The sequence below is a fragment of the Lathyrus oleraceus genome, chromosome 4 (assembly GCF_024323335.1).
Source record: "Lathyrus oleraceus cultivar Zhongwan6 chromosome 4, CAAS_Psat_ZW6_1.0, whole genome shotgun sequence".
NCBI lineage: Eukaryota > Viridiplantae > Streptophyta > Magnoliopsida > Fabales > Fabaceae > Lathyrus > Lathyrus oleraceus.
The window spans coordinates 12,037,173-12,064,797 of record NC_066582.1 but is presented as its reverse complement, the minus strand read 5'-3'; the positions used below and the strand labels follow the sequence as shown (position 1 = coordinate 12,064,797).

The 27,625-nt window shown below is 38.2% G+C and overlaps 1 protein-coding gene across 1 annotated transcript in view; it reads left to right on the top strand.

The window, feature by feature from the left end:
- Positions 1–2,142: 2,142 nt before the first annotated feature.
- LOC127135746 (guanine nucleotide-binding protein-like NSN1) overlaps positions 2,143–27,625 on the top strand; it is a 39,345-nt gene continuing 13,862 nt past the window's right edge. Inside the window, exons 1-2 of the mRNA XM_051062386.1 lie at positions 2,143–2,196; positions 2,281–2,525. Coding sequence (XP_050918343.1) covers positions 2,178–2,196; positions 2,281–2,525 — 264 coding nt within the window. The 5' untranslated portion in view covers positions 2,143–2,177. The remainder of the gene's footprint in view (positions 2,197–2,280; positions 2,526–27,625) is intronic.

Genomic DNA, 27,625 nt, shown 5'->3' with positions numbered 1-27,625 from the left:
CAATCGAGTATGAGAAAATAATAAAAGTTCGGTGTTATATTATGATTTTATTTGGTAACTTTTTGTTTCCATAAAGTACAGGTAATTCTGTAAATATAATGTATTTACCTTTATTACGCAACATTAATAAGGTAAACACTTATAGTTGGGGTTCAACTGTGTTGGCCCATCTATATAGTGCAATGTGTAGAACTTTAAAAAAGAATACTTGTACTTTTTTTTTCATGTGCGTATTTGCTTCAAGCTTGGGGGTGGTCAAGAATGTCGTCGCTCGCCCCGATAAATGAGCGCCCATTCGTGTTCTCGTTTGCAACCAAGTAAGTTTAACACTTTACCATTCACCATTTAGTTAATTATATTTATCATTATAATTAACAGTAAATAATATTTTTCACTCATTTTTTATCTTAGGTGGTCAGTAAGGGGAATGAACTACAACAGGTGTCTGAAACACGCTATTATAGTCTATCGAAATCTATTGGACCACATTGGACATGACGATGTAATAATCCTACTGAACTATATTTTAATTTAAAAATACTTCTCAAATTATTTTCCATCTAACCATTTCGTATTGTTCTATAGTTTGTTTGGAGGCCATATCTGGGTCTGAATCATGATGTGAACCATGACGATGCTGCAGTTTGGACAACGAAGACACTGATTATCCGATTCACTGCGGTGGAAATGCACCAGAGTGACTGGGTCAAACTGCAGTTCGGAATGCTACAACAGATTCCAGAATCTCCTACGTGTTTGGGGAATTGACATCAAAAAAGGGTGATGCACAGTGGGATTATTCTGACTGGAGAGACTTTGCAAAAGACATGTGTCGTCAATGAAGGAATCTACGACAACACATCTTGAACGAACCAGTCATCCAAGGTGCAAGATCCACTCAACAATATATGACATGGTTTAGGTCGGTAACAACTTAACAATTTGTATCTGAGCCACAGTATTTGATGGATCCACGCCAACTTGCTTCATCATCGTATGCCCCACAACAATTCACCACCCAACACCAATGTGAACCCACCCAAACCCAACAACCAAGCACACAACATCAACCGACCACATACACATAACAACCAAACACCCAACATCGCAATTCGTTCATGCCAACCACCCAACAACCAACCATCCAACGTCGCACCCCGTTCATACCACCTACCCAAACACAAAACCAAGAATTAAACCCCGCATCCACAATCGTTTACAACCCAGATAATTCATATGGGTCACTTCACCGTAGCCCCCACCGATGAACACCCAACCATTGTTTAACTATAGTACGTCCCAAGAACCATTGCTTCGTTTCCAAAACGACTAAATTGCTCAATTTAGGCAACTATACCGTCCCCAATTCACCCACCCCCAACGCCCTAACTACGATGACATGGGCACTAAACTCCATTACGGAAGCGCCGTTGGCCAGAGCCCCTCCGGATATTGGGAGCAAATGATGACACATTTGTCAAATACCGCTGGAACTTCCGCCGGACCTTCCAACCAGCCATCGCTCGATCAGGTCAGCACCCAAAGACCGCAAACACCTCAAGAAAATCGTGGGAGACCTCGGAGACAAACTAACACACCGGGATGTGGAACTGGGAGACGTTATAATCGGGCAGGTCATTAGTTTATTGTCAGTTCAATGTAACAAATTATTACATATTCAATGAATTTATTTATTTTCATTACTATTTCTTATTTATTAAATATTAAAAATTCAAAAAAAAAATAGGAGGGGGTGCATGCGCCAGATGAATTGACGCATACACCAACCAAAACACACTAAGGCGCCACTAGCATTGGCGCCTCCTCATGAGGCCTAATGCAGGCGCCACTAGCATTGGCGCCTCCTCATGAGGAGCCCAATGCATGCGCCAATGCTATTGGCATCTCCTCTTTATGCTTTGGGGATGCGCCAATTCATCTGACGCATCCTCTACCAAACTTGATTATTTTGATTTTTTTTTTAATAATTGATTATTTTCGATTTTTTAAAAAAAAATTGATTATTTTAAAAAAAAATCTTAATATATACACATCCAAAGAAAACACAATTCCAAGCCGTATATATAAGCCTCTAAACCCTAATAATTCCATGTTGCCACATTAGCAACCTAAAAACCCTTCCTCTCGCCTCTCATTTTCTCTCGTTCATAACCAAAATGGTGAAGAGAAGCAAGAGTGAGTAAATCAATTACTTAATCTCTTTCATCGTTATTGTTATCATTGTTTAATTGAATCCATTGATCTGGTTTTCATTTGCAGAGAGTAAGAGTAAGAGGGTTCCATTGAAGAAGAAGTACAAAATCCTGAAGAAAGTGAAAGAGCATAACAAGAAGAAAACCAAAGAGGCTAAGAAGCTTCTTCAAAGTGGTAAGAAGAAGGTTGAGAAGGATCCTGGTATTCCCAATGATTGGCCTTTTAAGGAACAAGAGCTCAAAGCACTTGAAGCTCGTAGAGAAAAGGCTATTCAGGAATTGGAACAAAAGAAAGCAGATCGAAAAGAAAGGGTATTGTTTTTTCTTTTCAATTGTGTTTAATTAGGTTTTGATATTAAGAAAAAAATAATTTGATGTTTTTTATTTGTTATGGTTTTTGATAAGTAATTGTATCAGAAAAGAATGGGAAATCTTCAATTCTCTAGTTGAAGTGTACTATGAGGATTTGTTGTGATATATGTCGCACCCCAAAATTTGACTTTGGCTTTGTTGACCACATCTTGATTAATCTCGTTGTCTCGTATTCATCTCAATTTCTTAAACTTCGCGTGACAACTGGTTTGATTAGGTTTTGTGTGTTTTCGTTGCTTACCGTGTTGTATTTCGTTGTTTTAGCAAAACCTGGCCGATATCGTTGCCTCGTATTTATCTCGCTTATCTCTTTTGTGCGTGGCATCGCTTCGATTAGGTTTTGTGCGTTTTTATCTATTTAATTGTTTGTTTGTCGGTATTTTAACTGTATTTCGAATATATTAGAGTTTTCGTATTGTCCGATTATTTGTGATTGTGTTTGTCAGCGTTTTCGTGATGTCGTGTTGATTTTATTATTGCCTAGGGTTGTTTATTTAATTACGTGTTGTGCCGTGTGATTTAATCGAGTCTGTTTGAGTCGTGTTGTTGATTTTACTGGTTTACCGGTTTACTGGTTTATTGGTTTTATCAATTTGTCTGTTTTGCTGTCCAAATTGTCATCATTTTTATCGCGTTCGTGTCGCTCGATTTTATCGTATTTTAATCGTGTGCCGTTAATATTATTTGTGCTTAATATTAATTGTGTTTAGTTGTTAATTAGTTTATTTAATTAGGGTTAATATTATATTAGTTTATTATTATTATTATTATATAATATATAAATATATATTATTAATTTATGTTAGATATTTTTTAGGTTTCTTATTGTTTAAGTAATCTAAATACATATTATTAATTTATGTTAGATATTTTTTAGGTTTCTTATTGTTTAAGTAATCTAAATATATATTATTAATTTATATTAGATATTTTTTAGGTTTCTTATTGTTTAAGTAATCTAAATATATATTTTTAATTTATGTTAGATATTTTTTAGGTTTCTTATTGTTTAAGTAATCTAAATATATATATATATATATATATATATATATATATATATATATATATATATATATATATATATATATATATATATATATATATATATATATATGTGGTTAGTAAGAAAAAGAGAGAAGGTGGATCAGTAAGGAAAAAACGTGTGGTGAGAGAAACAGAGAATTGAAAAGAAATATTTGTCCAAAAGGTTACCGTATTTCACTTGTTCTTCATTTTCGGTAACCCAAAATCGTCCCGATTATTCACCGAAACACAAAACCGATTTCATATCTTTGAAGTTCGTTGAGTCCAGGTCACAAATATCCAAGGTTCATTTCATTCCGGCGTCGTTTCACCGATCAAAAGCGACGTTGAAGTCAGGTACTCACGAAGGCAGCCAGCACTGCGTCGGTGATGGTTTCCAGCTTTCGGTCGATCATTTGGACGATCAGAAGTTCATCCTCTTCACACAAGGTAATATTCTTCACTTATCTCTGAAATCGGAAAAGTTCCGGCTTGCCGACATGTGTTTTAATATATTATTAATCTAAATATATATATATATATATATATATATATATATATATATATATATAATATATATATATATATATATATATATATATATATATATATATATATTTTTGTCTATTATAGATCTAAATATATATATATATATATGTATATATATATATATATATATATATATATATATATATATAAATATATATATATATATATATATATATATATATATATATATATAATATATATATATATATATATATAAATATATATATATTATATATATATATATATATATATATTATTTTTGTCTATTATATATTATTTGTCTAAATGTACATATATATTATTTTTGTCTACTATATATTAATAAAATATAAATATATATATATATATATATATATATATATATATATATATATATATATATATATATATATATATATATATATATATATATATATATATTACTTTTGTTTACTAAATATTGTTTATCTTTTATTATTATTTTGCATATATGTTTTATTTAAATGTTAGTTAAATTAATTATTTGTTTAAATATTTATTTTAATTAAATGTTTATTTATATCAAATGTTTATTTTGTCTAAAGTAAATATTTATATTGTTTTTTTTATATTTGTTTATGTTGTTACTAACCGTTTCGTTTCAGTTTCAGCTCGATTAACTCCACTAACTATTCGTAATACTAACTATTCATAGCTAACTGTGTTGTAATAATTTACTTTCTCGCATTTTTTATTTTCTGTATTATGTGTTTAATCGTATTGTTCACGTTTTATGTTAAAAAATCGAAAAATCCAAAAAAGAGAAACCCGATGCGATTCCAACGGTCGCCGTTTAAGAAACCCTTTTCACACACTCACAAGCTTACTCTTGGGCTTCCTTATAATGAGCCCATTTATTTATTGTTTCAGGGTTTAGGCTCATTCAAATCTTTTGCCAGCTTTGGCTTTTCAGTTTAAAAACATTTTCAAAAGGACGTGTCAGTCTCGAAGCCTCCCGCCTAGGTCGAGCAAGAGATGGCAAGACACGCCAATCTAAAATCAACAAAACAGACTTTCCCCTTTTCTTTTGGGAGAACTACGTGGATTCTGATTTCTCCATTGCGCCTTGGAGATACGTAGGCATGAAGTCTACGACTTTATCGAGTCCAAAAACAATAAAATCAAGTTCTTTTCTCATCTCCCCAATCAAACGATCAAAGCGAAAAAAGCAAAGCATTCACATAAACATAAGCAAAAAGGTTCCTGTGGAGTACCACAGATGTAGAGGGTGCTAATACCTTCCCTTTGCATAACCAACCCCCGAACCCGTAACTCTAAAGGGATTTATCGTTATTTTTCCCTTCCTTTTTTGGATAAAATAAAAGACGGTGGCGACTCTTGCATTTAAAATATTTTTCAAAACGGGTTAAGTTCAATCAATACTTAATCTCGTGAAAAATCCCGCCGCGACAGAATGGCGACTCTGCTGGGGACAACAATGCTTAAACTTATTTGAGGGTTTAGCCTATCTTTGCTTGTTTATATGTTTGCTTTGTGAATATTTGCTAAATTGTATTGTTTGTAATGTTTGTTATTTTGGGTTTTGGGGGATACTTGTGATAAATCCTATACCCGGATTTGGGGCACATTTGAGATAGGATGGATGATAATTCAGGTTGACTTGATAGGAGACAATCCTTACCGAGTTGACTTGAGCCTTTGTCCGCTTGGTGGAGGCCTCTTTGAGGGTGATAGTGCTAAACAAGTCATTTGTGAGGCATTGTTGCTTTCGACGGGCCCGTGAAGCCAAGGACCTTAGTTTACCTTTACCCCATCTTGGCCTTACTTAGGATGTGATGCGGTGACCACTTCGGACCAAAAGTCTGGTTTGGTTGATACGCGATATCACACTCAAGCGAGATTCTTTTGAGAATAATATTGGAAAGCGGGCAGTTGCTTAACTCGGTATTATCCGAAAAAGGATCCATAACCTTGGGAACTTTTAGAACCCGTTTGGCAGGTGAACCTTAGAACTTATCTTGGGGCTTTGTCCTAAACTCCATGCTGGTGATGAACTTTGAGCCTTGTATTGTTTGACCATGTTTGTGTTTGTTGCATTCATGCATGAAATGCATTCATTCCCATCATTTCAACCTTTTTCCAAGGAACTTAAAGTGAGGATTGCAAATATTGCAGGAAACATGGATTTTGGACGAAGAAGTGTGAAAAAGTACAATCTCATCAATCCAAAGATAGATGAACTAAAGAAACTGGTTTCTTCGATCGCAGATCCTATTGGTTTTAGAGACAGATATGGGGCACTTATATCTTTATTGACACTTAGGATGGAAGAAGGGTTATTGCAGACATTAGAACAGTTCTATGATCCAGTCTATCACTGTTTCACATTCCCAGACTATCAACTCATGCCTACATTGGAAGAGTATGCCCAGTTGCTGATACAGTACCTTTCTCTGGTTCAGAAAAGTTACCCGAGCACAGTTCTCTTGCAAAAGTGTTGTACATGAAGAAGTCAGAATTCAAGAATAACTTCACCACCAAAGGAGGACTTCCAGGTTTCACTGCCAAGTTCTTAATGGGGAAGGTTTCTTATTTTGCCAGTCAAGGTTGTGATATTATTGTGGAGCATCTGTTCGCCTTGTTGATCTACGGTTTGTTACTATTTCCTAATATTGAAGGTTTTGTGGATTCATATGCTATACGCATCTTCCTAAGTGGTAATCCTGTTCCAACTTTGCTCGGAGACACCTATCATTCCATCCATTACCGTACTTTGAAAGGAGGAGGAACCATAGTCTGCTGTATACCGTTACTCTACAAATGGTTTGTCTCTCATCTTCCTAAGTCAGCTACTTTTTGGGATCGCAAGTCAGGACTTCAGTGGTCACAGAGGATTATGTCTCTTACCCAGTCAGATATTGCATGGTATAGTAGGGTTTTAGACGATGTGAAGATCATTGATAGTTGCGGAGAGTTCCCCAATGTGCCCCTCATGGGCACAAAGGGAATCATTTCTTATAATCCAGTACTTGCTAGGAGACAACTCGGTTACCCTATGAAGGACAAGCCTCCTAACATTCTTTTAGAAGGTATTTTCTTGAGGGATAACGAGGAGGACCCTACCATGAAAGAGAGAGTAGTAAGAGCTTGGCATCGTGTTTGTCGCAAAGGGAGACTTGAATTGGGTAAGAAAGATTGTACCTCCTATGAGCCGTACCTCCAGTGGATCAGAGCCAGAGCTATACAGTTGAAAATGCCATACCCACATCATGATCCTATCAAACCCGCTCCGTTGAAGACCCCCTACCTTCCGCTAGATGAAAAAGAAGAACTCCAAGCCACCTTGGAGAGGGTCAAGAAAGAGAGAGACGCTTGGAAGGATAAGGCTCAGATGCTCGAAATGGAAAATGAAGAACTTCAAAGACAGTTAAAGGAGCAGAGTGGAGAAGATCGTGCAGGTAAACGTCCAAGGGTGCAAGAGGATTTATTTTCCTCAGGCACAACAGATTACTCCCAGATTCCACAGTCCTCAGGTGCATGGAAAGGTCTTGTAGACAGTTTGGTGAAGGAGAAAGCTTTTATGCAGAAGGCCTATGAAGAAAGAATTGAGAGACTTGAAGGACAACTCCTACTTGTTTATGCTCGTCCTGATGACACATGTCTTTAAATGGTTTTCTTGGTTGTATTTTGGGTTGATAACTTTGTTTTGTTATCAAAAATGTTTGCAATTCTATTTTTTCCTTCACTTAGAGTTCCTTGGAAAATCATTCATTTTGCATATCCATGCATCACGTGCATACAGGTTGTCTGTCTTGGTCCAGTCTTCTAACAGTTGCTTCCCGCCAGCAGATCCATTTCAAGCTGACGCATAATTACAACACAAGAGCCAACTACAAAAGAAGAATGGAGATAACAAATAACGAGAACCGAGAATTGAAAGCTCAGGTTGACCGCCTTTCTGCTATGGTCGAGACATTGATAGCAAACCAAACAGCCCAAGCTGCTCAACTTCAAACAGCACAAGCTCAGGTTGCCGAAGCACAAGATGCACAGATCCAGGCGCAAGCACAGGCAGCAGAGATGCGCAACCAAATGTTAACCGCCCATCTACAAGCAGAGGAAGCCCAGGCTAGGGCTCAAGTTCATAATTCAGGACAGACTTCGGCACAGAATCAACCTCAAATTCAGAATCAGACAACAGCAGCACCCGTCACTACAGTCATCGCTTCAGAAATCAACGCTGTCTCAGTCACTTCTGTTACCATCACAGCATCCCGTCCTTGGGAAATACCCAGGGATCTTAATCAAGATAGATATCAAGAAGAGTTCGTTCCACCAAATGCTCCTGTCTTCACTAATGTGCCTCCCGTTGTTCACTATACTCCTCACCTAGGAGAACCTGTCTATCACGGCCCTACCCCAAGTGAGGATCCTGGTCTCAATGATAGAATGGATGAATTCCAGGATCAGTTTGCGGAATTACAAAAAGAGATAAAAGCTCTTCGAGGGAAAGACAGAATGGCGACTGGAGTAGTTATGAAGAACTGGACCGCAGTTGACATCCCACATTGTGTCCACATATCAAAGTAATTAAGCTTTTCAGTTTTCAAAAACCTTCCGCTTTAGCCCAAAGCGCGAAGCATTAATTTTGTAAAATGGGCACTTTTGTCAAAAACGTACTATCCATGAAAAAGATCTTTTGTGTTCCTATACACTTGTGTCCTTTTATCTTTTCAGCTTTTTCGGAAAATGGTAACACAAAAAACCTTAAAAAGAACACATTTTTGCATGGCATGGTCAGTCCTCTAAAAACAATTGTTTGTACAGGTTACTTAAACCCGTTGAACACAATGACATCATGCCCTCTCCCAACTTTGAACATTCTGTATTCGAAGCTGAAGAGGAAGAGTGGGATGAGATTCCAGAAGAGGTCGCCCGCCAGTTTGAAAATGAAGAAGACACTATTCAGCCATACAAGGAGTCTTTGGAAACAGTCAACTTGGGTTCGGAAGAAAATGTGAAAGAAGTCAAAATTGGAGCATTGTTATCCCTACAGGTTAAGGAGCAATTGATCAGCCTGTTGAAAGAGTATGTAGATGTGTTTGCTTGGTCTTATCAAGATATGCCTGGTCTCGACACTGACATCGTAGAGCACAAGCTACCTTTGAAGCCAGAATGTCCACCGGTCAAACAGAAATTAAGAAGAACACATCCAGATATGGCCGTCAAAATTAAAGAAGAAGTTCTGAAGCAAATAGATGCTGGTTTTCTTGCCACTTCAGTGTATCCAGAGTGGATAGCAAATATTGTGCCAGTTCCTAAGAAGGACGGGAAGGTACGAATGTGTGTCGACTATCGTGACTTAAATAGAGCAAGCCCAAAGGATGATTTCCCCCTGCCTCACATTGACATGTTGGTAGACAATACAGCAAAGTTTGACATATTCTCCTTCATGGACGGATTCTCCGGGTATAACCAGATCAAAATGGCTCCCGAAGACATGGAAAAAACTACCTTCATAACACCAAGGGGAACATTTTGTTATCAAGTAATGCCGTTTGGGTTGAAGAACGCAGGTGCTACTTACCAACGAGCCATGACAACGCTCTTTCACGACATGATGCACAAAGAGATTGAGGTTTATGTGGATGACATGATCGTGAAGTCTCGTTCAGAAGAAGGTCACTTAGTAGATCTATTGAAGTTGTTTCAACGATTGAGGAAGTTCCGTCTTCGCCTCAATCCGAACAAATGCACATTTGGCGTCAGGTCAGGTAAACTCTTGGGCTTCATTGTCGGCCAAAAAGGCATTGAAGTTGATCCAGATAAAGTAAAAGCTATCCAAGAGATGCCCGCACCAAAAACAGAAAGGCAAGTGAGAGGTTTTCTAGGACGATTGAATTACATATCCCGGTTTATTTCTCACATGACTGCCACTTGTGAACCTATCTTCAAATTGCTGAGAAAGAGTCAGAATTGTGTTTGGACAGAGGATTGTCAGAAAGCATTTGACAATATCAAAGAGTACCTCATGGAGCCTCCTATCTTGTTACCACCTGTTGCTGGAAGACCGTTGGTTATGTATTTGACAGTGCTTGAGAATTCTATGGGCTGTATTCTGGGTCAACAAGACGAAACTGGAAAGAAAGAGCATGCCATTTACTACTTAAGCAAGAAATTTACTGACTGTGAATCACGATACTCCTTACTCGAGAAGACATGTTGTGCATTGGCTTGGGCTGCTAAGAGATTGAGGCAGTATATGTTAAGTCACACCACTTGGTTGATATCCAAAATGGATCCAATCAAGTACATTTTTGAGAAGCCTACACTCACTGGTAAGATTGCCAGATGGCAGATGCTGTTATCAGAATACGACATTGAGTATCATACCCAGAAAGCTATCACGAGCAGTGTGTTGGCTGAGTACCTTGCTCACCAACCCGTTGAAGATCACGATGATAATGAGGATGAGTTTCCTGATGAAGATGTCATGTTCCTAAAATCCAGAGATTGTAAAGAGCCACTTCCTGAAGAAGGACCTGAACCAGATTCTCAATGGGGTTTAGTATTTGATGGAGCTTCCAACGTTTATGGACATGGAGTAGGTGCAGTCATTATTGTAAGAACAAAAATAGTTCTACAATAGATTCCATGATTTTGATGATAACAAAGGATGAAACCAAAAGTGGCACCCTAACGAAAAGTTTCTAAGTGTGCAGGGTTCTAAAGAAAGAAGAAATAAATCTGATGATGTCATCAGATGCAAAACAAGATCAGATGCAAAATCTCAAGTATCAGAAGCATCTAAAGTGAAATCTCGTTTCAAGAAGCTCTGACTCTGAACAAATGCCTTCTGCAAAGTCTGAAGTTATCAAGCGTCATCTGAACTTTCAAGAGATAACATCAGAAGCCAATTTCTCCAGATACACAAAGACTCTAATCAGAATTGTTAATCATGATGAAGTAACGTTTAAGCCAAGTTAAAGTTCTGCAAACGGATTTCCTCAATTAGAAAGAGACGTTAATCTCCACTTCCAAGAGAAAAGATACTAATTGTGGTAAGTAGTCACTTCTAAGTGAAAAAGTCTACTGCAGAAGCTATTAATGGAATGGCGTAATTACATCTCAATATCCAACAGATTCAACGCTACTTCAACTCTACTTCAACTCCTATAAATAGAGAAGAAATCTCATTCAGCATACACCAAGAAATCACTAGCCAAAACTATACTGAAATTATATCACGCTCAAGAAAAACTTCTTTGTTCTTCAAAGATTTTCACTAAGCTGTTGCTTATCAAGTGAAAAATTTGTTCTTAAGTTTGTAATATTTGCTTTCTTAGAAGCACTCTAGATTACACATCTTGTATCTATTTTTATTTGATTTCCTCAAGTGACTTGTTGTAGTCTGTAGACTTGAGAGGACTAAGAGATTTTCTTTTCTCTTAGGGGTTGTTTGTAATCTTTCAAGATTAGTGGATTAAGTCCTTGTTGAAGGCGAAATCACCTTGGCCGGGTGGACTGGAGTAGCTTTGTGTTATAAGCGAACCAGTATAAAATCTTTGTGTGATTTCATTTTGCAAAAGCGCTTATTTTTTCAAACAATTCAAACCCCCCCTTTCTTGTTTTTCTCACCTTCAATTGGTATCAGAGCTCCGGCTCTGTTATTGATTTTCAAATCAAACACTTAACCGTGTAGAGAGATCCAGTGCGAGAAAAACAAATGGCCCACTCAAATGAGAAAGATTCTTACAATGCCAAGCCTCCTGTTTTTGATGGAGAAAAGTTTGATTACTGGAAAGATAGAATCGAAAGTTTCTTTCTGGGTTATGATGCTGACCTCTGGGACATTGTCACAGATGGATACAAACCTCCAACCTTAAATGGAGCTGAAGTTCCCAGAAGCAAAATGTCAGAAGATCAGAAACGTGAGTTCAAAAATCATCACAAGGCCAGAACAATACTTCTAAATGCTATATCATACAACGAATACGAAAAGATCACCAACAGAGAGACGGCTAAAGATATACTTGACTCTCTGAAGATGACCCATGAAGGAAACTCCCAAGTCAAGGAGACGAAGGCTCTGGCGTTGATCCAGAAGTATGAAGCCTTCAAGATGGAAGATGACGAAGCTATAGAAGCTATGTTTTCCAGATTCCAAACTCTTATTGCAGGTCTTAAAGTGCTAGACAAGGGATATACGACTGCAGATCATGTTAAGAAGATTGTCAGAAGTCTGCCAAAGAAATGGAGACCAATGGTTACTGCTCTGAAGCTATCAAAGGATCTGAACAACATCAGCCTTGAGGAACTTGTTAGCTCTCTCAGAAGTCATGAGATAGAACTAGAGGAGGATGAGCCTCAGAAAAGGAACAAGTCAGTGGCGCTGAAGTCCAGACCTGAAAGACGGAAGTCAGACAGAACCAAGGCTCTTCAAGCAGAAACTGCAGACACTGATGACTCTGAACCTGAAGACTCTGATGATGAAGAAGAACTGTCCTTACTAACCAGAAGAGTTAAGCAACTCTGGAAAAGAATGAACAACAACAACTTCAGAAGATCAAGACCCAGAGGGGATAGATCAGAGTCAACTTCAAAAGGTAAACCTAATAAAGATATTACCTGTTTTGAATGTAAAGAAACAGGTCATTATAGAAATGAATGCCCCAAGCTGAAGAAAGATAACTCTAAGAAAGAAAACTTCAAGAAAAATGCCTTCAGAACAAAGAAGGGATTAATGGCGACCTGGGACGATAGTGAATCAGGATCATCAGAATCTGACTCTGATGAACAAGCCAACGTAGCATTTATGGCTACCACATCCAGCAGCTCAGATGAAGAATCTGAAGAGGTATTTTCTGAACTTTCTAGATCTGACTTAGAATCATGTTTATCAGAAACTCTTACCTCTCTTCAGAAATTAAAACAAAAAGTTAAAAGCATTAAAGGCCTTCTTAAAGCAAAATCTGAAGAATGTAGTGAACTTGAGACAACAATTCTAGCACATGAAGATACAATCAAATCTTTAACGTTAGAAAGAGATGAAGCTAAAACAAAAAGCTTAAAATTAGAAGAAGTGTTGTCTCAAGCACCACAAACTTCAAATGAAATTATTTATAAATATGAAGAAGCCTTTCAACAATTTCTGAAGAATGGGATAAATAGGAGTATTATGGCATCCATGATTTATGGAGTAGGTCAGAATAATAAAAAGGGTATTGGGTATGATTCTGATTCTGATAAAACTTCTACCAGTAACCAGCTTAAATCTCCTTTTTCATATCATTACACACACACACAAGAACAAAAATTTAAGAATGCTAGAAGACCCAAAGTTGTAAGAAACTCTGGGAAAACTAATCTAAAAGGACCCAAGAGATTCTGGGTACCGAAAGATAAGATTATCTATGTTGCAGATATCCTATGCAGCAAAGTTCAGACACCAGTCATGGTACCTGGACTCTGGATGCTCGCGACATATGACGGGAAGAAAGTCTATGTTCCAAAGCCTGGAACTTAAAGACGCTGGCTTCGTAGGCTTCGGAGGAGATCAGAAAGGAAGGATCAGAGGCTCCGGAACTATTGGTAATGGTACTCTTCCCTCTATATCTGATGTTCTTTATGTAGAAGGATTAATGCATAACTTGTTATCCATAAGTCAATTAAGTGATAACGGTTATGATGTAATCTTTAATCAAAAAACGTGTAAAGCCATTAATCAGAACGATGGCTCTGTCCTTTTCACAGGCAAGAGGAAAAACAACATTTATAAAATAAATCTTTCTGATTTAAAAGATCAAAATGTTAAATGTTTAATGTCAGTTCACGAAGAGCAATGGGTATGGCATAGACGCTTAGGCCACATTAGCATGAGGAAACTTTCTCAGCTAACTAAACTTGAGTTAGTCAGAGGCCTACCTAAACTGAAATTTTCTTCAGATGCTCTGTGTGAAGCTTGTCAGAAAGGAAAGTTTTCAAAAACATCTTTTAAAAAGAAAAATGTTGTTTCTACCTCCAAGCCTCTGGAGCTTCTTCACATTGACTTATTTGGTCCTGTGAAAACAGCATCAGTCAATGGAAAGAAGTATGGACTAGTAATCGTTGATGATTACAGCCGCTGGACATGGGTAAAATTCCTAAAGCACAAGAGTGAGTCTCACTCTGTATTCACCAGTTTCTGTTCTAAAGTGCAAAAAGAATTTGACTCTAAAATTGTTAGAGTCAGAAGTGATCATGGTGGAGAATTTGAAAATAAAGATTTTGAAGAATTATTTGATTCTAATGGAATATCCCATGATTTCTCCTGCCCTAGAACTCCACAACAAAATGGAGTTGTAGAGAGGAAGAATAGGACACTCCAAGAAATGGCCAGAACCATGATCAATGAAACTAATGTAGCAAAGCACTTTTGGGCAGAAGCTGTAAATACAGCGTGTTATATTCAGAATAGAATCTCTATTAGACCTATTCTGGATAAGACTCCCTATGAACTGTGTAAGGGAAGAAAACCCAACATTTCTTATTTCCATCCTTTTGGATGCTTTTGCTTTATATTAAATACTAAAGAACATCTAAACAAGTTTGATTCCAAAGCACAGAAAGGTATTATGTTAGGATACTCAGAACGCTCTAAAGGCTATAGAGTATACAACACAGAAACCAAAATTGTGGAGGAATCAATTCATGTTAGATTTGATGATAAGCTTGACCCTGAAAAGTCAAAGCTAGTTGAAAAGTTTGCAGATTTAGAGATCACTCTGGTAGAATCTGAGAAAACTCCAGAAGCAACTGTCACTCCAGACTCTGAAGAAATTAAATCTCCAGAAATTCCAAGGAAAGTCAAGAGTCGTAGCAACGTATCTGAAGAGTTGATTTTGGGAAACAAAGATGAACCTGTTAGAACCAGATCTACCTTCAGAACTTCTGAAGATATTCCTCTGGGACTAGTGTCTCTGATTGAGCCTACGTCCTGTGATGAAGCTCTTCAAGATAACGATTGGGTGGCAGCTATGCAAGAAGAGTTAGATCAATTCTCCAAGAATGATGTCTGGGATCTCGTTCCTAAACCCAGAGGCACTCATGTCATTGGAACCAGATGGGTTTTCAGAAACAAACTGAACGAGAAAGGAGAAGTTGTCAGAAACAAAGCACGACTGGTAGCTCAAGGTTATAGTCAACAAGAAGGTATTGATTATAATGAAACTTTTGCTCCAGTCGCAAGGTTAGAGTCTATTCGTCTTCTTGTATCATTTGCTATTAATCACTCTATAAAATTATACCAAATGGATGTCAAGAGTGCATTTCTAAATGGTTATATTTCAGAAGAAGTGTATGTAAATCAACCTCCTGGTTTTGAAAACTCAAATTTTCCAGAACATGTTTTCAAACTTAAGAAATCCTTATATGGACTTAAACAAGCTCCCAGAGCTTGGTATGAACGCTTAAGTAATTTTCTTCTGGAACAAAATTTTATCAGAGGGAAAGTTGATTCTACACTCTTCTGTAAAAATCATAAAAATGATCTCATGATATGCCAAATTTATGTTGATGACATTATTTTTGGTTCTGCTAATATTTCTGTTTGCCAAGAATTTTCTAAGTTAATGCAGGCAGAATTTGAAATGAGTCTAATGCAAGAACTAAAGTTCTTTCTGGGAATTCAAATCAATCAAACTCCAGAAGTCACGTACATTCATCAAAGCAAGTACATTAAAGACGTTCTAAAGAAGTTTGATATGTCTGAATGCAATTCTGCAAAGACTCCCATGCATCCAACTTGCATTCTGGAGAAGGAAGAGGTAAGCAACAAGGTTTGTCAGAAGCTCTATCGAGGTATGATAGGCTCTCTTCTCTATCTGACTGCTACTCGTCCTGATATTCTCTTTAGCGTCTGTCTTTGTGCCAGATTCCAATCAGATCCTAGAGAATCTCATTTAACAGCTGTTAAGAGAATTCTTAAGTATCTGAAAGGAACCCCTAACCTGGGCCTGATGTATGAGAAAACATCAGAGTATAGGCTTTCTGGTTATTGTGATGCAGATTATGCAGGAGATAGAATAGAACGTAAAAGCACATCTGGAAATTGCCAGCTTCTGGGAAACAACTTAATCTCCTGGGCTAGCAAAAGACAGTCAACAATTGCTCTATCAACTGCAGAAGCAGAATATATCTCAGCGTCACTATGCACAACTCAGATGCTCTGGATGAAACATCAGCTAGAAGATCTACAAATCTTTGAGAGTAACATTCCTATCCTTTGTGATAATACTGCTGCTATTTGTTTAAGTAAGAATCCCATTCTACATTCCAGAGCCAAACACATAGAAATTAAACATCATTTTATTAGAGACTATGTTCAGAAAGGAATAGTAACGCTGAAGTTCATTGATACAGAACATCAATGGGCAGATATCTTTACTAAGCCTCTAGCTGAAGATAGATTTCGTTTCATCTTAGAAAATCTGAACATTAAAAATTGTCCTGAGTAAAATTTGGCTCTGAACATGTAAAATGAGACTCTGATAAAAACAAATATACTTCTGCCTCTGACTCTGATACTTCTACCAAGTTAAGAAGATATCTGAGTTAGAAATCTTCAGAAATCCTTTTGTATTCCTGAAGATCAGAAACATCAACACGTGGGGAACATGCGTCTAACCCTAGAACTTCTAGACAGCTGTCAAGAGAAATCAAAGGTCAGAACGCTTGAAATCTCCTCGAGCAGTGTGCTTACTGTTGGGATTAGACATTCATTAATGAGCTGTAATCATTTTTCCCCCAAACGTGCCATTTTGGTTTTTGTGCTAACGCTGGTATGTGTGTCGTTTTGCATGTGTTTTTACCCTTAGGTATATAAACACTTTTCTCACATTTCACACACTTATCACTCTCACTCACTCTTAAACCCTAAACCCTCTCTCGAAGTTTTCTCTGCAACCTTCTCAGTTCTTCATCTTCTTCATCAATCTTCATCATGAATCCTCAAGAACAATCAGTTTTTGACTTCTCCCAACAAATGGAAGCTGCTTCTAACCCCCAAACTTCAAACACTCAAACACCCATGGTTGTAGATGTTACCACAACCCCAGTTTACAAAGAACCTCACATTTTGGAACGTGAACAACACATTCATCTTTCAACTCCCTTTGAAGGTTTGGATGTACTGTGTGAATCGCTGGTGGACTTTGAGAATTTGAAAAGAAATGGCGTTGATTTAACTGAAGATCTTCGCAAGCAAGGTTGGGAAACCTACTTCAACAGATTGTATGGTCCAATCTATCCTCTTCTGGTGAAAGAGTTCTGGAGATGTGCAGATGCTGATGATGAGTTCATTGTTTCCTTTGTTCTGGGAGTGAAGATCATCATCACAGAAGCATCTATTGCTTCTTTGCTGAATATGGAGAAAGCTGGAGGTAAAAGGATTTACAACATTCCTCCAAGGTCCAAGCGCATCACAGAAGTCATTAACCCTACTATCTTCAAAGCAAACGTTGAAGGAAACCCATCTAAGAACAAGGAGCTTCATCAGAACCTCCGAGTTTGGCTGAAGATTATTCTGGGAACAATCCATCATCGTCCAGCCTCCAACTCTTCAGATTATATAAATGCTGATCAGAAGTGCATCCTCTACTGTATTCAGAAGGGTATTCCAATCAACCTCCCTGTTCTTCTCTTCAGATATCTGAGGGATTCAGTCAGAGAAACAAGGAACAATATGAAGCCCAGATCCTACATTCCTCTGGGAAGATTGCTCTCTGACATCTTCATTGAGCATGGGCTGGTAGATGCTCTGGAAAAGACCAGATGCATGGATGATCTGGCAATTGACGTTGGAAAGCCTCTGAATGCCAGAAATCTGAGGAGTATGGGAATCATCAAGGACATCAGAGTCAAGCCCACTATGAATGTAACCTGGGAAGCTCTGAAGGATCAGAGGAAGATGCCTCATGGCCTTGAGAGGTTCTTCAAGAACGAACCCAGAGACGCCATTGCTATCTACCTTCAGGATCGTCTGGATGAAGGCATTGATATCTCTGATTTCCGCCTTGAAGACTGTCTGGACTCTGTTGAAGATCTGGTCAGATACAAAAGAGGCCTTTCTGAGAAGAAGATAGCTGAGGAAGCAAGGAAGGCAAAGAAAGCCAGAATTGGAGAAACCTCTGGCACCAAAGCTTCAGCACCTCTGAATGTCTCCTCTGGTAAGTCCATTCCTCCTGTCTCTTCTGAATCTGTAATGGCTTCCTCTAACCCTCTCTCCTCTCAACCAATTTTTACAACCTCAGAAATACCACCTTCTACCATTAGAACCTCTCAACCTCCACCTGTTCTAAAAATTGCCCGTACTTTTACAACAACCTCTGACCCTAATCAACTATATCACCACAGCTCTTCCTCATCCTCTGAGTATGAGTCACCACCTTACCTTTTCCCTTCTTCTAACCAAGAGTCCTCTGATCATGAGTCCTCTGATCAAGAACACTCTGACCCAAACTCCCCAACAATAGCTGAAATTTATGCTAAAAATTTCGCCCCACAAACTCAAACACAAACTGAAGTAACCTCTCCCCTCCGAACTTCTATTCCACAACAAACAACCACCATTACCTCTGAAAATCAAACTTCCCTTCCACCACAAACAACCACCACACCCTCTGAAACTCAACCATCTGTAATTCGCCCATCTGAACCTTATATCACTCCACCATTAATTCCCGCTGTACCTAGCCCAGACTCTGACCCATTAGATGTAAACCCACTCTATGCTTCATCCCCCAGTCTTCAACCAGACCCAGATTCTGAACTTCAACCAGAAGCAGAATCTGAACCCCAGCCAGAACCAGAAACTGAACCTCAACCTCTACATCTCAGCCCTCAAAACTCTCCACCTCATTCACCTGAACCTGAACCTAAAATTATCATACCTACCCTTGAGGAGGCCATTATGCAGGTTGCAGAATCCTCAGTCCAGAAGATCAAGTCTCTGGCTAAAAATTCTGAAGTCAGTGATGATCCTAAATCTGTTAGGACACACTGGAACAGAGTTATTAGTTGGATGACCTCTGAGTCTTATAGGCTGAAGAGTATCTCTGAACAAGTCAGAAATGGCTACATCAGAGACTCTGAGGAAAGACTCCAGGAAAGACTGGCCAGAGAAGCTGAGGCCAGAAGGTTAGAGGAGGAGAGACTGGCTAGAGAAGCTGAGGCCAAGAGATTGGAAGAAGAAAGGTTGGCTAAGGAAGCTGCAGAAGAAGCTAAGAGGTTGGAAGAAGAACGCCTGGCAAAGGAAGCAGAACTTCTGAGAATTCAGGAAGCAGAAGCCAAGGCTAAGGCAGATGCAGAAGCCCAAGCTGCTGCTGAAGCTGAAACTCAGCAGGCTCTGATTCAGGGGGAGTCTTCCTCTGCGATCCCTCTGATTCTTAACACTCTGAAGGAGATCAAGCAAGATCAGAAAGAGATCAAGCAAGATCAGAGTGAGCTCCGGGCAAGGATGGACAAACAAGACGCTCTGAATGAAAACCTCCAGAATATGTTTGCCATGCTACTACAGAGACTTCCTCCTCCTCCAAACCCTTAGGCACTTAGGATTTATTTTGGTTGCCTAGTGTTTTTGCTTCTGTCTTTTCTTTTTTAGCTCTGATATTCTCTTGAATCTGTTGTTTTTGACTGCTGTTTGCCTTTGTGCTGTTTAATGAAGTGTTTTTCTCTCTATTTTTTATGTTTTATGCCTTTTTGATTATGCCAAAAAGGGGGAGAAATTATTAAATAGCTCTGATGAAAATTATGTCTAAAACCTTAAGCATTCTGCAACAATTATAGAAATAGTTCTGATATAAATAAGCTCTGATTAAATAATAGCTCTGATTAAATAACTCTAACTTTAAAGTTAAGCATTTGCAGAAAGTTTTCAGAAACCTAATTACTTGGAAAAGCTCTGGTAAGAACTTCTGAACTCCCTAGCGCTAACTCAGGGGGAGCTTTTGTCTATCTGATCTAATATTTTTCATGTTTCATCTGATAATTTTATTTGTTTTGTCATCATCAAAAAGGGGGAGATTGTAAGAACAAAAATAGTTCTACAATAGATTCCATGATTTTGATGATAACAAAGGATGAAACCAAAAGTGGCACCCTAACGAAAAGTTTCTAAGTGTGCAGGGTTCTAAAGAAAGAAGAAATAAATCTGATGATGTCATCAGATGCAAAACAAGATCAGATGCAAAATCTCAAGTATCAGAAGCATCTAAAGTGAAATCTCGTTTCAAGAAGCTCTGACTCTGAACAAATGCCTTCTGCAAAGTCTGAAGTTATCAAGCGTCATCTGAACTTTCAAGAGATAACATCAGAAGCCAATTTCTCCAGATACACAAAGACTCTAATCAGAATTGTTAATCATGATGAAGTAACGTTTAAGCCAAGTTAAAGTTCTGCAAACGGATTTCCTCAATTAGAAAGAGACGTTAATCTCCACTTCCAAGAGAAAAGATACTAATTGTGGTAAGTAGTCACTTCTAAGTGAAAAAGTCTACTGCAGAAGCTATTAATGGAATGGCGTAATTACATCTCAATATCCAACAGATTCAACGCTACTTCAACTCTACTTCAACTCCTATAAATAGAGAAGAAATCTCATTCAGCATACACCAAGAAATCACTAGCCAAAACTATACTGAAATTATATCACGCTCAAGAAAAACTTCTTTGTTCTTCAAAGATTTTCACTAAGCTGTTGCTTATCAAGTGAAAAATTTGTTCTTAAGTTTGTAATATTTGCTTTCTTAGAAGCACTCTAGATTACACATCTTGTATCTATTTTTATTTGATTTCCTCAAGTGACTTGTTGTAGTCTGTAGACTTGAGAGGACTAAGAGATTTTCTTTTCTCTTAGGGGTTGTTTGTAATCTTTCAAGATTAGTGGATTAAGTCCTTGTTGAAGGCGAAATCACCTTGGCCGGGTGGACTGGAGTAGCTTTGTGTTATAAGCGAACCAGTATAAAATCTTTGTGTGATTTCATTTTGCAAAAGCGCTTATTTTTTCAAACAATTCAAACCCCCCCCTTTCTTGTTTTTCTCACCTTCAATTATCACTCCAGGAGGTTCTCATATTCCTTTCACGGCAAGAATTTGCTTTGAATGTACAAACAACATTGCTGAATATGAAGCCTGTATCATGGGTCTTGAAGAAGCCATTGACCTCCGCATCAAAAATCTTACTGTTTATGGTGACTCAGCGTTAGTTATCAATCAGATCAAAGGAGAATGGGAAACACGCCACCCTGGCTTGATCCCATACAAAGACTATGCAAGAAGATTGTTGACTTTCTTCACCAAGGTTGAATTGCATCACATTCCTCGGGATGAGAATCATATGGCGGATGCTCTAGCTACGTTGTCTTCAATGTATCAAGTGGGTTCTCCAAACGAAGTACCCAGAATTGTGATCAAGCGACTTGATAGACCAGCACATGTGTTTACAGCTGAGGCCAGTTTTGATGATAAACCATGGTACCACGATATCAAGCATTTCCTTCAGACTCAGGAGTATCCTCTTGGAGCAACAGAAAAAGATAAAAAGACTTTGAGAAGATTGTCAGGCAGTTTCTTCCTTAATCAGAATGTGCTCTATAAGAGGAATTATGACATGGTCTTACTCAGATGTGTTGACAAAAAGGAAGCAGAAATGTTGATGAAAGAAGTTCACGAAGGGTCCTTTGGTACTCATGCAAACGGCCACTCTATGTCAAGAAAGATGTTGAGAGCTGGTTACTACCGGTTGACCATGGAATCAGATTGCTACAAATTTGTAAAGAAGTGTCACAAATGTCAGATCTACGCTAATAAGGTTCATATACCACCAACCTTTTTGAATGTGATTTCTGCTCCTTGGCCATTCTCAATGTGGGGCATTGACATGATCGGTATGATTGAACCCAAAGCTTCCAACGGACACCGTTTCATTCTCGTGGCAATTGATTACTTCACCAAATGGGTGGAAGCAGCTTCGTATGCAAAGGTGACAAAGCAAGTGGTGGTCAGATTCATCAAAAATAATCTCATTTGCCGATATGGCATTCCAAACAAGATCATCACTGACAATGGCTCCAATCTGAACAACAAAATGATGGATGAATTATGTGAAAGTTTCAGGATCGAGCATCACAACTCTTCTCCTTACCGTCCCAAGATGAATGGGGCAGTTGAAGCTGCAAATAAGAATATCAAGAAGATCATTCAAAAGATGGTTGTTACCTATAAAGATTGGCATGAAATGCTGCCTTTTGCACTACACGGATATAGAACATCAGTCCGTACTTCAACTGGGGCAACCCCATTTTCACTTGTATACGGTATGGAAGTTGTGCTACCAATAGAGGTTGAAATTCCATCAATGAGGATACTAATGGAAACTCAGTTGTCAGAGGCTGAATGGTGTTAAAGCAGATATGATTAGTTGAATTTGATTGAAGAAAAAAGAATGACTGCCTTGTGCCATGGACAGTTATATCAAAAGAGAATGAAGCAGACATTTGATAGGAAGGTTAAGCCGAGAGAATTCAAAGAGGGTGACCTTGTGCTCAAGAAGATGATACTATTTCACAATGATTCTAGGGGCAAGTGGACTCCTAACTATGAAGGATCCTATGTTGTCAAGAAAGCCTTCTCAGGCGGTGCTTTAATTCTTACAAACATGGATGGTGAAGAGCTTCCACGTCCCGTGAATACAGATGCAGTCAAGAAATACTTCGCCTAAAAAATGAAAAGAACAGCTCGCTAAGTTGAAAACCCGAAAGGGCGGCTTAGGCAAAAATGAGCGTCTCGGTGGACTGAAAACCTGAAAGGGCGGTCCAAGCAAAAATTAGAGACATAAAAAAACAAAGAGAATATTATCCCGGTAGATTGAAAACCCGAAAGGGCAATCTAGGCAAAAGTTAGGGATTTCAGGCAAGTAACTGCATAACAGAGATAAGATCATTGAAGTATCAGAATATTTTCAACAGTTCTCCAACTTTCTCAAGGCTGCAATACAGGTCAAAAGTGAAAGAGAGAATGATGTCATTGTAGTTCAACGTACCCTTTTTCCACGAAATTACCATTTTCCAATTTGTAAAGATCTATGGAATCACGCTGTTGGCTGATTACCATCCTATCAAATCAATTTGAGCCTTTCTATATTTCTTGGCACTCTTAATTTTCATTTCAATTTACGAAAGTTCTTTTACTTTGACAGATATGTTTTGAAACAAAAGTTTTGAATTAAAAACAGTTTTTGAAAAATATAAAGATTATTTATTTTGATTTGTGGACATCAATAAAAGGATTGAGACATGTGGTCCCAGTAATTCTGAAATGATGTGATTCCAACTAGACATGTTCATGTTACTATCCTTATATGTATATGATGAAAAAAATCTCCACAGGTGTCTTGGCAGTAATATTTCTCCAGCAGAGGTTGTGATTCTGGATATCCCCAGCTATGCTTCCTAGTTTTCCTCAAGAGATCATGCAAGAAATATTTCAAGAAGTTTCTTCCCTTCACTTGGGGCATGAAGACTCCCCAGTTAATTGATCATGAAGACTCCCCAGTTTAATTGATCATGAAGACTCCCCGGTTAATTGATCATGAAGACTTTGATCCAGGTTTTAAGTTACAGATTTGGCCTATGGGATTACTACAGGTATTTCCCCAGTAATTTATTAAGGCGGGATCAGCAATGTCCCCAGCAGAGGATGAGAAGGAAGATTTGATTTCCCTGAGCAGGAGTAATACAGAGGTCTCCATCCCTCAGCGAGTGAAGAAAGTTGATATTCAGAAACTACAGGGAATCTCCTGTTGTTCTCTGTCCATTCAATAGAAGGATATGTCTCCGCCTCAGTAATGTTTTGTAGTAAAAGAAGAGTGTGTTATGCATTTTGAGCAAATTCAAGAATTGCAGGATTTCTCCTGAATTCTCATTTATATTCAAAGGTCAGACATCACTGTTCCCCGACAGAGTCTCCTAGAGGAAAGATCTCGTAACCAGATATCAGACACCATAATCCCCTACAGAGTCTTCAGATACAGAAAGTCTCCATGATAATTAAAGCAAAAAAATCAAGGATAGATTTCCCCTATATTCTTATTCCCTGGAAAGATACCACCTATCCCCAGCGGACTTTATCCCCAGCGGAGTCTTCCAGAAGAATAATCCCTTCTGTATTATCAGCAAATTCAAGAATTGCAGGACTTCTCTTATAATATCATCTTATTTCCAGAGGATAACACCTTGTATCCCCAGCGGAGTCCTCAGAAAGGTCCAATCCTCATATACCTCACAAATTCAAGAACCACAGGGAATCTCCTGCATTTTTGAAGTAGAAGGCATCTCCATTCTTCTACGGAATCCTCAGCAGAGACAGACTTTTAAAGAAACCTGGATATGGTGCTCTTGTACCAATTCCCCAGCAAGTCTTTGTACTACTCCCTAGCGAGTCTCAGTGCAAATCTCCATCAAGTCCTTATGCAGCTGTTAACATTTTTAGTTATTCCTAGTTTTGTCTGTCCATCATGCATTCATTACTAAGTATTCACGCATATCTATGACATATCATGCTTGCATTCATATGCACCTTGTTTCCTTGTTTATATTGTGGGTTGAGTCAATATCTCCATATAGAGTATCCTCATAAGCAGCAAAATACCTTTTATTGGTCATGTTCCCCACAGAGATCTATGCCTCGTGGAAGATGGTTGTTTCAGTTGTAAATCCTGATGAGTTCATTCCTCTTCAGTTGAAGTCTTGTTTGACCGTTTCATTCTAGTTCTATCCTAGTTTGAACCTCGTGTCTCTAGATAAAGCTCAGAAATTGCCAGTAAAAGAAGGCAACAATATAGTCTTTGTGACTCTCATTCAGTAAAACAGACAGGACAGATATTGTGTCCAAGTCCTTTATGCCTTCATCTTTGAGTTGGTACCCGTTACAAACTTGAGTTACCTACATCCATGAGTGGTAACCTTTGTTATCCCTCGGATAAATTAATTACTATCTCCATCTATGAGTTGATAACATCCTCACAGAAAGTTCCATGGTTCTACCTGCAACTTTGAGCTGGTAGCGTGCTTTCGTCTTTGAGTTTAGCACAGATTCCTTTTGATTCCACCTTCGTCTTTGAGTTGGTGAAGTACCTGCAACTTTGAGCTGGTAATATGCATTCATCTTTGAGTTCGCACATTTTCCTGTGATTCCATCTTCGTCTTTGAGTTGATGGAGTACCTTCATCTATGAGTAGGGTATGTTTGATCCTTGTTGAACTGATAGTGTGCTTTCATCTTTGAGTTTGCACAGATAACTTCTGATTCCATCTTCGTCTTTGAGTTGATGGAGTACCTTCATCTATGAGTTAGGTACATTTTGTTCCTTCCACCGGCATCTTTGAGTCGGTAATGATAAACATCCCCAGGAAAATATGTTCTAAATTCTTTTAAACACCTTTGTCAATGAATCGGTGGTTGCCTTCAACTTTGAGTCAGCATTTCTCTGTCTACCTCATCAATGAGTTGGTAGTGTGCATTCAACTGTAAGTCTGCACAATGATCCTTAGATCTGATGCTTCATCTACACCATCATCAATGAGTTGGAATTTGATTTCCCTAGCAGTGTTATTATCAATCTTTTGAAGCTTGCCTTCAACTTTGAGTTGGCATGTCCTGTTTACCTCATCAATGAGTGGGTAGTGAGCTGTCAACCATGAGTCAACGCAGTTCGATTCTTATTATGCCCTTGTTATACCTTCATCCTTGAGTTGGTATTCATCTTTTCTGTTACCTCCATCTTTGAGTTGGTAATGTACTGTCACATCAGTACTCTTGTTATATTGATCTTTTCCCACTTTCATCTATGAGATAGTGATGTATCGTCAGCATTGAGTCGATATCTCTTTTCCTCCTATTTTCCATCTATGAATAGGTAGTGAATCTTCCCCAGCTGAGTATTCTCAGTGTTTACCTTCATGCATTGAGTCGGTGTATGTCCTTCCCCAGTAGAGTTTGCACTCCTGTGTCTCTGTGTCTGTCTGTCTTTTGCATCATGCATACATGCATTTGCGGTCAAATTTTGTGGCGTTTGTCATATTTAATTACCTTACGCCATTCGATAGCCTCCGGCTATCTGGCCTAAGTTAATTAAATAGGGGCATCTGTCGCACCCCAAAATTTGACTTTGGCTTTGTTGACCACATCTTGATTAATCTCGTTGTCTCGTATTCATCTCAATTTCTTAAACTTCGCGTGACAACTGGTTTGATTAGGTTTTGTGTGTTTTCGTTGCTTACCGTGTTGTATTTCGTTGTTTTAGCAAAACCTGGCCGATATCGTTGCCTCGTATTTATCTCGCTTATCTCTTTTGTGCGTGGCATCGCTTCGATTAGGTTTTGTGCGTTTTTATCTATTTAATTGTTTGTTTGTCGGTATTTTGACTGTATTTCGAATATATTAGAGTTTTCGTATTGTCCGATTATTTGTGATTGTGTTTGTCAGCATTTTCGTGATGTCGTGTTGATTTTATTATTGCCTAGGGTTGTTTATTTAATTACGTGTTGTGCCGTGTGATTTAATCGAGTCTGTTTGAGTCGTGTTTGTCATACGGTGAACTGGACTTTTTGTGGTTTTAATCGCAATGTCGCGGTTAGCAAGAGTCGCCACCGACTTTTCTTTTATCCAATAAGGAAAGGTGGAAAAGAACAGGAAAGACCTTAATTTAGATTTTGGGTTCGGGAGGTACATTATACAAAGGGAAGGTGTTAGCACCCTTTGTATCCATGGTTATCCATGGGCTCTTAATTGCTCGATCACTTATATTATTTTTGTCTAAAAAAAGTGTTTGTGAATTGTTTGGAAAATTGTTTTGAAAAGAGAATTTAACTTTGTAATGATTCTTGTATGAATGTATACAAAGTGGTTATCTCGTTTAGTTTTGAAAATTGTTTAGAAAAATATAACTCGGTAATGATTCTAGTATGAATGTATACCAAGTGGTGATTTTCTAAAGGTATTTTGAAAGGTGTGAGGTGCGAAAAAGTGTTTTAAGTTGTGAGCCAGCAATTAAGAGTTATACCGACCCAAGGTCTTTACGGGCATTTCCTATCCTTATGAGGGTAAAACTGTCCTTATTATTGAGAAATAAGTAGTTTTATCCTTTGGATGTAAAAGGGTCATCGTAGGGTCATCGATTGGTCATTGAAGGCAACAGTTATGAGGATACCTTAGCATTCGAAGGGACTATCATCATTTAACCGTAGGCAACATCGGAGGGTCATCGAGGGACAAAGTTGTATATTCGAAGGCAACATCCGAGGGACTATAATTTATTTTATGATGATTTAACCGAAGGGTCTTTGCTAAGGGTATCCCCACATTCGCGGGACATGACCGTAATATCGTAATCGTAAGGCAACAAAGAGAGGTCCAAGATCACTTATTCAAAGGCAAAGTTTTACAATTAATTATATA